This window comes from Melopsittacus undulatus, chromosome 5 (assembly GCF_012275295.1).
Source record: "Melopsittacus undulatus isolate bMelUnd1 chromosome 5, bMelUnd1.mat.Z, whole genome shotgun sequence".
Taxonomy (NCBI): Eukaryota; Metazoa; Chordata; class Aves; order Psittaciformes; family Psittaculidae; genus Melopsittacus; species Melopsittacus undulatus.
Genome location: NC_047531.1, coordinates 5,930,695 through 5,941,992, shown reverse-complemented (window position 1 = coordinate 5,941,992; position 11,298 = coordinate 5,930,695). Strand labels below are relative to the sequence as shown.

The following is an 11,298-nucleotide window of genomic DNA, read 5'->3' as shown; positions in this document are numbered from 1 at the left end:
TACATTATTTCTATTCTGCTCCCCATCCCTCCAGGTGTGGGGGTAAGAAAGAGGCTGTGATTGGGTTTTAAACCACGACACTGCCTCTGAATGCTTCTAGTCATGATCTTCAGATATATACACCTTGTCTCAAGGTTTATGTTCTCTTTCTTGGAAGGGTGAATTGGTTTGTCAGCCAGTTCAGCCACCAGAGCCGGTGTCTTCAGGAAAGGTTAACAGAGGTTTATGCTGTCTCCTGGATGGGCAGAGGGAGAATTTACCCATTTCTAATGAATGATTGCTGATCGGCTATGAAATGTTATCCTACAAATAGCTCATTTCCTTCCCTTTTGTGGTTATTGTGAAGCTATTTTCTGATACTCACTGCCAAGACAAAGTGACTTGCATCGATAGAAGAAGAAACAGACAGAGGAAGCCAGGAGACCACTTGTGATGAGCTACTTGTGTTGGACTTCTGGCCTTGAACCATCTGGTTCAAGGAGAGCTTTATCTTATGTGTTATTACCTGTGGCCTGGAGTGGTGGGTACCAATGCTGTGTCTCACCTTCTCTACACCCTCTACTCCTCCTCCTCCATCTACCCAGGGAACTAAACATCAGCTTCTATTGCTTCTGACTTAATAAAAGCTGTGCAGAAGGTGATGGCTGGGTGCTGGATTTGTTTGATCCATCCTTCTCTCCCCTTCTCAAGGAATGGTAATTTCCTACCTGTTTTAGAGGTAGGAAAGTAGGAGTAGATAGAGGTAGAAAGAGGTAGGTAGTGGAGTTGTGGATATTTATTGCCTTTCTCTTTGCTTTCTGTGTGGATTCAGCAGTTTCTGTTTGCTGGCACAGAGACCAAGATCAGTTTTAAAGGCAAAACTAAGGTCACTTTGTAATTCCACAACACTGAAGCTGGAATTCATCTCACCTAACTTCATCTACCCAAAACCTCAGGCATCTCAGCTGAGCTGCTCTTCCACATTTCCTCTGGATTGAGTAGATGGTGAGAGGAGACACTGCATGAAGCATCCCATTTGAAGACTGGGGACACAACCACAGAATGCCTCTTCCCACACCTCTAAGCTTCCTCTATGATCTGTTTTAACATGAAGGCTTGAATGAGGTGGCTGTAGTTATACCAGATGACTCCTTCACTTAGACATGAGAGACTGAAGATAGCTTTTACCAAATCCTGCCCATGTTCCACTGCAGCCCCCAGTGCTCTCCTGACACAGCATTTGCTCACAGGGCTGATCTCTAGACCCCTAAAATGTGTTTGCAAGCCCCAGCTAGCCACAGCATGCTGTCCCCTTCCCTTGACATGCTTTTGTCACTCTCTAAGAAGCAAGCAGACCCAGAAGACATTAGTGAAACTGCAGGCTCTGCACTGCTCCAGCAGTGATGCCCAGGTCTGTTTAGACTCTTATCTCCATTTTGCAGTTGAGAAATGGTAGAACATGATATAGCACCATGTGCTGCAGGAGGCAGAGGCATTAGTCTGTGTTGTGACCATAACTCTTTAACTAATGGGACCAGTTTTGTTGTGTTTCCTTTACCATGGATGTGTTTAGTCCATGGTATCTGCACATGGCTGGACACACGCAGCTGATCTCTGAGCCAAGGTGATGAAGCAAAGGTGAAGGCAAACAGCAAAAATGAGGCAAGAATGGTCTGTCCTGGCAGCACCACTGAAGTGTTACAGACTTTCACCCTAGAACCATCCAGAACTGAACCCACAGTCTGTGGCTATGGTTTCTTGTTATCACAGAATGCTTTGGGTTGGAAAGGACCATCGGATCATCTAGTTCCAACCCCCAAATGTCATGTTTAACACAGTTTCAGTGTGGAGCACCCCAAAACCCACATCCTCTTCCCACTCCTAACTCCATGCTCTAGTTGAGCCCACTGTGTAGCAGAGCTAATGGATTGGTTTATTGGACATTGACCCAGAGGATATGATTTAAGTTAAATCATTGGCGTGAACTGATGCACTCAAATCCATACAGTAATCAGCCCAAAGTTCATCCCAGTGCACCCAATGTTACTGCCTTCCTTCCAGCTGTGACTTTCCATCCCTCAACAGACATTCTGGGTAGTTTAAAAAATGACCTTGTTCCTTCTGTAATGAATGGCTATGGAGTATTTCACTGTTCCACATTCCCATTCAGTGGAAAACAATGTGTGGTTACAATTCAGCTCAAGAAGGGGACGGTTTGTAATGATCAGTGTTGTCTGACCTTGATTGAACAGTGAATGTCTGACCATATCCACCATGTGTCTTCTGCAGCCATTGAGATCTTTCTGAAACACATCAGTGTAAAGTCTCTCTCCTGTACCAGGGAAAAACAGAGGGTTGAATGAGAAGAACCAGCTCCATACAACATCATAGAACCCCAGACTGGTTTGGGTTGGAAGAGACCTTAAAGCTCATCCAGGTCCAGCCCCCCGGCACAGGCAGGGACACCTTCCACTAGAGCAGGTTGCACCAAGCCCCATCAAACCTGCCTTTAAACCTGCTGCTCACGCTCTGGGGGTGCAGCCCAGCACATGGGGGGGTCTGGTCTCAAGCTCACACTGAAGCCAGGTCATGGGGAACTTCTCATTGACCAGCACCCCAGAGTCCTTCTCCTTAGGGCTGCTCTGTCCAGTCTCACCCAGCCTGTATTTGTGCTTCAGATTGTCCCAGTTTGCACTTGTCCTTGTTGAACTTCGTAAGGTTTGCACAGTCTCACCTGTCCAGCATGTCCTGGTCCCTCAGGATCCCATCCCTTCTCTCCAGTGTGTCAACTGCACCACACAGCTCAGTATCATCAGCAAACTTGCTGACGGATCCCACTGTCCATGTCACTGACAAAGGTGTTGATTAGCACTGATCCCAGAACCAACCCCTGAGGAATACCACTCATCACTGGTCTCCATTTGGACATCAAGTCATTGACCACAACTCTTTGAGTGGGACCATCCAGCCAATTCCTTATCCCCCAAAATGGTCCATCCATCAAATCCGTGTCTCTTCAGTTTCATCCATCAGAGATAAGGATGACGAGGTGCTTAGTGACATGGTTTAGTGGTGAGCTTGGGGGAATATTGGACTTGGTGATCTTAAAGATCGTTTCCAACTTCACTGTTCCTACATAGTGTGGGAGAGCATCAAATGCTTTGCGTGTCCTCCCTAGGGTACCGACACCCCCTCACCCCTCTCCCCATCACTGCATCCTTCCCCCCGGGTACCGACCCTCACCCGGTGCCCTGCATCCCCCCTCCCCGAGCTCCCCACCCCGGCAGCGTGGCTCGTCCCTCCCCGTCGCATCGGGCCAAAAGCGAAAGCGAAAGGAGAAGGCGGATCTGGCCACGCCGGTATGTCCGACGGCGGCGGCGTGCAGCGGGGAAGCGCCGCCCAGCCCCGGTGGGAGCCCTGAGCCCCCCGGCCCGGCTCCCGTGCGGCCGGGGCAGCCGGCGCTGTCCCATGGAGGGGCCGCTGCTGCCGCTGCTCTGCGCTACGGCCGCTTTCCTGCTGTCCTGGGCAGCCGCCGATACTGGTAAGTGTCTCCCCGGGTGCTCCATACCCGCCCCAGGGTGCCCACGATGTCCCTGGGGTGCTCGCTCTGCTTCCCAGGGTGGCAATGGTGCTCCCTGGGGTGCCCACGGTTCTTTCTAGGTGCCCCCCAACCCACCGTGAGGTGCCTACACTCACCCTAGGGTGCCCAGTCTGCACCCCCGTGTTCCCCTTGCGCCTTCCTGGAGGCTCCTGCCACCTCCCAACCGGTGTCCAGGTGATTTTTAGGATCCATGTGATGCACCCACAGGAGGTGCATCACGGTGGGATGTCACCCTGGTGGGCTCTGTGGGGTTTCCATGGGTTCTGTGAGGTGCTCATGGCTGAGCATCATCACTGGGTAGGAATGTTGCACTAGGTCATGCCTCTCCAAAAGCAGTCATAGAAATATGGAGTCATGGAGTTATTCAGGTTGGAGAACATCTTTAAGATCATTGAGACCAATTGCTAACCCAGCACCATGGACAAACCATGTCCCCAAGAGCCATGCCTACACATCTTCTAAACCCCTTCAGGGACGGTGTCTGCAGCCCTGCCCTGGGCAGCCTGTTCCAATGCCTGAGCACCCTGTGGGGCAGGAATTGTTCCTCAGCTCCATCTAAACCTGCCCTGGTGCAGCTTGAGGCCGTTTCCTCCTGTCCCATCCCTTGTTCCTTGGGAGCAGAGCCCAGCCCCTCCTGGCTCCATCCTCCTGGCAGGCACTTGGAGGGAGCCATCAGGTCCCCCCTGAGCCTTCTCTTCTCCATCTGAACCCCCCAGGTCCCTCAGCCGTTCCCCATCTCTCTTGTGCTCCAGGCCCTGCACCAGGTATTGGACACCCTTCACTATCTTTGGACACAGCAGCTTTGGGAAGCACTGTCACAGATCAGCACAGACAGTGGAGGATGCCAACAGTGCCAGGGAGCCACTGGCAGCGGTGGAAAGACCATTTAGGAAGCACTTAATGAATTGACAATGTGGGAATCATGAAGGATTTGTGTGGAAGCACAGGAAAAAAGGCTGGAATGGGGCACAGAGCTTCAGGACAGCTTTAGCTTCTCCAGGCTCCTGTCTGCTGCCAAAGCTTCAGTGCTCTAGAATATAAATATATTTCTCAACAGGTGGGTGCAGGCAGGGGTGTAAAATTACTCCAAGAGCAAAAATAAGGGAAGAGAGCTGCTAGGGATATGCACTAGAATGAGCTAAAAATAGCTGTCTCTGAAGGCAGTATCCCCCAGCGGCTCCCTCCCAGACCTGCAGGCAATGTTCCTGACAGTGGGGATGCAATTGGGACTGCCTTGGGGCTGAAAATAGGGTTGGAGAACAAAAAGTGTTCTTTGCTCTTAGTTCGGTTGAATACATCAACTGAATTAAAAGCCCCAACACAAGAGGGACGTGGATGGAGCTGTTGGAGCGAGTGCATTGGAGGCCATGGAGATGCTGCAAGGGCTGGAGCAGCTCTGCTCTGGAGCCAGGCTGAGAGAGCTGGGCTGGGGCAGCCTGGACAAGAGAAGGCTCCTGAAGGGGAGACCCCAGAGCAGCTCCAGTGCCTAAAGGGGCTGCAGGAAAGCTGGAGAGGGGCTTGGGACAAGGGCCTGTAGGGACAGGCCAAGGGGAATGGCTTGAACCTGCTCAAGAGAGGGGAGACTGAGCTGAGCTCTTAGGCAGAAGCTGTTCCCTGTGAGGGTGCTGAGGCGCTGGCACAGGGTGCCCAGAGAAGCTGTGGCTGCCCCATCCCTGGCAGTGCTCAAGGCCAGGTTGGACACAGGGGCTTGGAGCAGCTGCTCCAGTGGAAAGTGTCCCTGCCTGTGGCAGGGGTTGGAGCTGGAGGAGCTTTAAGGTCCCTTCCAACACAAACCAGTCTGGGATTCAATGCAGTTACTCTCCAATGGGTTCATACATGGTAATTACACTAGATGTGGTTTTTACCTTCTACTGACAATTTTCCAAGAAAAATGCCCAAGCTTTCCTAGTGTGGATTCTCTGCTGTCGAGTTGTGATTGTGCAGCCCCTTGGATCCCCACGAAGCCAATCACTCCCCATCCATTCACATTCTACACCCTTTCCTATTCACTGCTGAGGTATAAAAGAAAGGCTAAATCTTGGCCACACATCAAATCAGGCTGTAGCAGCACTGGAACTGGAATTCCCAATGATTTCCTCCCTTTTTTTTCTCCTTGGTGTGTGATTAATCTCATGAAACAAACTGAAATCAGTGCAGCAATCCTGGAAAGCAGAGACATGGGGTCTTGTCATTATCTATGGTGATGATTAGGATTAGAGACTCTCATCTCTGGGTGTTTTGGGTGCCTGGAGGAGCATGTTGTGGTCCTGTTCCCATCCACATCATGCTCCCATCCCTCTGCCATCACACTCCAGTCCCTGTCACTGGTGCATTCCAATCCCTGTTATGCTCTCATCTCCACTGCCACTGCAATCCCTTTCCCACTGTGCTCCTATCACCATCCCATTCCCTATCCCAGACCAACCAAGCATCCCTCCATACTAAATGGACATCATCTCTGCTGTGCGTCACTCCATTCCAGCTCTGGACCACTCCATACTGGGTGTATAATGCTTTATCCCAGCCATGCATCACTCTGGAACACTCTGTCCTGGTTGTATATTGCATTATCCCAGCCATGCATCACTCCATCCCAGCTCTGGAACATGACCATCACGAGTGGCTCACACTGGGGGATGGGAGCTGGCAGCATCTGTCCACATGTCGTAATCTCTGGGTAACCAAGGAACTTTCTCCATCATGCCAGAAAAAGAAGTGAACATATAACATCCTCTTGTCAACCAACCTCAAATCACGGCTGCAAGGGAAGCACAAACCCTTCTAGGGGGAGGAAAACCCAGAACTCACTGCCCATTGCAGCCCCACTGCCCAGCCACAGGATAATTGCATTTCAGCTGCCTCCAGGGCCATTGGCTGCAAGCTCCAGTGGGAAAACTGCTGGGAAGTGGCTGGAGTACTCACAGAACACCTGGAAGCTTTCACATCCAGCTGCAACATAAACAGGAAATAGGGGGTGGTGAATGCAGCCAGGACAGAGCAGCTGGTGGTGGATGTCTGAGAGAAGCTTTCAGTGACCAGAGGAGCGGCTACAAGTGGATCATAGATCCCAGACTGGTTTGGGTTGGAAGGGACCTTAAAGCTCCTCCAGCTCCAACCCCTGCCCCAGGCAGGGACCCCTTCCACTGGAGCAGCTGCTCCAAGCCCCTGTGTCCAACCTGGCCTTGAACACTGCCAGGGATGGGGCAGCCACAGCTTCTCTGGGCACCCTGTGCCAACTCCAACACCTTCCATTTTGTCAGGGCCAAACATGACCCAGGTCCTGAATTAGACTTCAAACACACTTGTTTTCCATTCTGCAACGTGCCTGTGAGTGCAGTACCATGATCCACATCTCTCCAGAGCTCTCCATCACTCAACCCTTTTTACACAAGGTTCATGTGAAACAGCAGGACCACTCAAAACAGAACACAGCAAATATAGATGCTTCTGATGTTTGGGAGTACCTCATCTGGGGTCTTTCTTTTATGTACTTACAACTAAAAAGTGACTGCAAACATGCTGGAAATAGAGCTTTCCCCTTCTCCATCCCCTGTGCACAGGCACAGCCATCTCACACTGTCTTTCTGCAGGCTGGATGAGGCTTTTCCAACCCCAGGGCAACATCAACTTCCCATAACACCCCCCCCCCCCCCCCGGGGCCAGCCTCCCTGTTGTGACCCCCATCTCTTTGTTTCTTCCCTGCAGTGCCAATGCGATGCAGCCGCCCCAAGGACGTGGCTAATGCTCACATCGATGTGGGCAACAACACCCTGCTCAACACCCGCCTGCGCTACACCTGCAACCCCGGCTACAAGCGCAAAGCTGGGACCTCCAGCCTCATCCAGTGCATCCTGCGGGATGACTCCAGGGAGCCCGACTGGACCCACACCACACTCCAGTGCATCCGTACGCCTTGTCTTGGCAGCTGGGATGTGATGGGGAATGGGGAGGTGGTGGAGGAGGATGAGGGGTGGTAGAGGAGCTGCTGTTGATGGTATCTTCACATTGCATCTTCCCAAAGGGGACCCGGCTCTACCTCCGGAAACCCCCAGTCCTGAGCTCCCAATGGTGCCGCACACTGAGAGGATGACCCCGAGGGGTGAGGAACCATAGACTTATCTGGGTTGGAAAAGCCCTTTAAGTTCATCCAGTCCAACCATTCCCAGCCCTGCCAAGGCCACCCCTAACCCATGGCACTGAGGCCTCATCTCCACGCTGTGTGAACACTTGCAGGGCCGGTGCCTGCAGCCCTGCCCTGGGCAGCCTGTTCCAATGCCTGAGCACCCTGTGGGGCAGGAATTGTTCCTCAGCTCCATCTAAACCTGCCCTGGTGCAGCTTGAGGCCGTTTCCTCTTGTCCCATCCCTTGTTCCTTGGGAGCAGAGCCCAGCCCCTCCTGGCTCCATCCTCCTGGCAGGCACTTGGAGGGAGCCATCAGGTCCCCCCTGAGCCTTCTCTTCTCCATCTGAACCCCCCAGCTCCCTCAGCCGTTCCCCATCTCTCTTGTGCTCCAGGCCCTGCACCAGCTCCATTGCCCTTCTCTGGCCCCGCTCCAGCCCCTCAAGGTCTCTCTTGCAGTGAGGAGCCCAGAACTGAACACAGGATTTGAGGTGCAGCCTCCCCAGTGCCCAGCACAGGGGGATGAAACTGCAAACACAACCCATGGTCTTTGGTTTGGGGTCATTATGGCCATTGCCATGGCAAACCCACAACCACCATGGTGTGGAAAGCAGTTTGATGGTGTGATAGAATTACTTCCGTTGTGTGAAATCACACCATTTTGTACCTGCTGGATGGGCTGTTCCCTCATCACAACCTCCCTGAAGCAGGCAAAAGGCTGAGCACTGAAATAATGGTGCTGCTTGCAGGGTGCCTTTTAACTCCTGAAATGAAAAGGTTTTACACTATTTTCCCAACAGGAACCACTGAAACCAGCCCGACCTCCAGCCCCTCTCCAGCAGCAACACCCGTACCCCCAGCACCTGATGGGACATCACCAGAGACACTTCCACCACTGCAGACATCCACAATGGGAGAGGAAACAGCTCCAGGGTCATCACTGGGGACAACCACACTGCCTGACACCCCCCCAGAGCACACTGCAGGTTGGGCCACCTCCATAGGGAAGATAATCCATCAAAGGGGAGTAGAGCCAACCAGCAAAGGCTTATCCTACTTCAGTGCATTACTTCCCTTCTCTCCAAACCCCTTTTTAGTGAGAGTCCCTCCAGCATTCCCAGCTGTTCATAGAATCCCATACTGGCCAGGACTGGAAAGGACCTTAAGCTCACCCAGTTCCAACCCACTGCCAAGGGCAGGGATGCCTCACCCTAGACCATGTCACACAAGGCTCTGTCCAACCTGGCTTTGAACACTGCCAGGGATGGAGCATTCACAACTTCCCTAGGCAACTTGTGCCAGGGCCTCATCACCTTCACAGGGAAGAACTTACTTTTCCCTTATATCCAGCCTGCACTGCAACTAAAAATCTCCATTTCTCTCTTCTTTTCCAGTTTCCATCCAGACCCTGGCCTCTTCCATTGGTAAGCTGAGGGAAAAGCATATTTTGGCAAACAGGGATTTATTTACTTTATGGCTTAGCTTAAAAGCCCTCCTTGGGGCTGTGGGTGGTTTCTGCCATGGTCAAGGGCAATGCTTTGGATGGGGAAGGATGCAGCACCCAAAGTTCTTCACAAGAGCACCTTGTGAACTGCACAAAGTGGTTTTGGCTATTTGAGGAGCTGTTTTGTCTGAGTTGGACAACACCCATCAGCCGTTGGGTCTCCCCCACAGGGCTCTCAGTGCTGCTGGTTGCTGGCATTGTGGCCTGCTGCTGCTGGAGGAGGAGAATGTAAGTGTCTGAGCCCCATGAGGTCTTTCCATCCCAATGATGTGCTGCCCTCAGCCTCTGAATGGCAGGGAAAGGCCTCGAGGTGCCAGTGATGCTCCTGTCCCCTCTGTAGGCGCACAGGGCAGAGCCATGCAACGGCAGTGACAGCCATCCCCATGGTGGCTGCTGCTTCTGAGAACGAGGAGATGCTGCCACCCAGTGTTTACCCCATGGGCTGAGCACCCAGCACCAGGTAACTCGGAGCACCCACTAGCCCAGAGGATGCTCAAGGCTGGGATGCAAAGCTGGAAGCAGCGGCAGTGCATGGCAGAGCACATCCTGGTCCCCTCTACATAGAGCATCTTTGCCCCAGGGACACGTGGCTGCTCTTCCCACTCCGAACAAGGAACTGTCATGGATGAGACTCCTGCAGCACCCAAAGGTGTGTGCACGTCCCATAGGGTGGGTGGTGAGCTCCATGAGCACACTGGGGGTATGGAGATGAGAGTTTGGAGGTGGGGAGGTGATCCTGGTGGGCAGCAGAGTACAGGTTGGGGGCTACCTACCCCAGTGGAAGGCGTATGGGGTGCAGAGGATGGGTTTGGGTGCTAGGGGTGAAGGTGGGCTCCTCTACCCCAAGAAACACCCCTTCCCTGGCCAGGAGCAAGGCCAGTGATAGGGCAGCTGAAGAGCAGCTCCATGCCTAGAGCTGCTTTGCCCCCAGATTGCCCCAAAACCCATCAAGAAGTGCTGCTCCACGGAATGACCTGGCCGAGCATTCCTCTACCATATCACAGAATCATAGAATCATTTGTGTTGGAAGGGACCTTAAAGCTCCTCCAGCTCCAACCCCTGCCACAGGCAGGGACACCTTCCACTGGAGCAGCTGCTCCAAGCCCCTGTGTCCAACCTGGCCTAGAACACTGCCAGGGATGGGGCAGCCACAGCTTCTCTGGGCACCCTGTGCCAGCGCCTCAGCACCCTCACAGGGAACAGCTTCTGCCTAAGAGCTCAGCTCAGTCTCCCCTCTCTTGGGCAGGTTCAAGCCATTCCCCTTGGCCTGTCCCTACAGGCCCTTGTCCCAAGCCCCTCTCCAGCTTTCCTGCAGCCCCTTTAGGCACTGGAGCTGCTCTGGGGTCTCCCCTTCAGGAGCCTTCTCTTGTCCAGGCTGCCCCAGCCCAGCTCTCTCAGCCTGGCTCCAGAGCAGAGCTGCTCCAGCCCTCGCAGCATCTCCATGGCCTCCTCTGCACTCGCTCCAACAGCTCCATGCCCTTCCTATGTAGGGACACCAGAACTGCACACAGTGCCCCAAGTGGGGTCTCCCCTCCCTGCTCATGCTCTGGGGGTGCAGCCCAGCACAGTGGGGGTGGTTCTGGGCTCCAAGTGCCTCACCCCCTTCCTGTTCTCTTTCAGCTATTCACTGGTGAACCCAGAAGCTGGTGAAGGTGCCTCATACACATCTCAGGGATCCTGCAGACCCTGGGTGCTGCTGGCAGGGAGCGATTTCACTGCAGACACCATCAGACTGAAGGCAATAAGATGACCTAAGGGAGTATTTCCCTTTGCATGGTTGCACTTCTTCTACTCCGGTTGTTATCCACTCATTTCCTCCTTGCTACAGAAGAGGCAGCTGTAGAGAAATGCTGGTTTATGTACATATGTGTATATAATGTATATAAAATCATACACACAGAGCAGTTGACCTTGTCTGTTTGGACATCCTGGCAGCCCTGAAGGTAGGAAGGATGGAGCAGGGTTGGGGTGAAATACATCTTAGCAGCAGCCAGGGCTCACCACCACTGTCCAAGGCCAAGGGTGATGGGAAGGTAGAGCTTCCTGTTCTCAGCTGGACAGGGAAAGGGGTTTTAGAGGTCTGCTGGATATTAACT

At 53.0% G+C, this 11,298-nt stretch overlaps 1 protein-coding gene across 1 annotated transcript; it reads left to right on the top strand.

Moving 5' to 3' along the window:
• Positions 1-3,447: 3,447 nt before the first annotated feature.
• IL15RA (interleukin 15 receptor subunit alpha) lies at positions 3,448-9,719 on the top strand. The gene is made up of 7 exons (XM_034062896.1): positions 3,448-3,520; positions 7,286-7,486; positions 7,602-7,679; positions 8,499-8,684; positions 9,093-9,122; positions 9,373-9,430; positions 9,543-9,719. Exons 1-7 carry the CDS (start codon positions 3,448-3,450, stop codon positions 9,646-9,648), a joined length of 732 nt encoding a protein of 243 aa, XP_033918787.1. The 3' UTR covers positions 9,649-9,719.
• Positions 9,720-11,298: the final 1,579 nt, after the last annotated feature.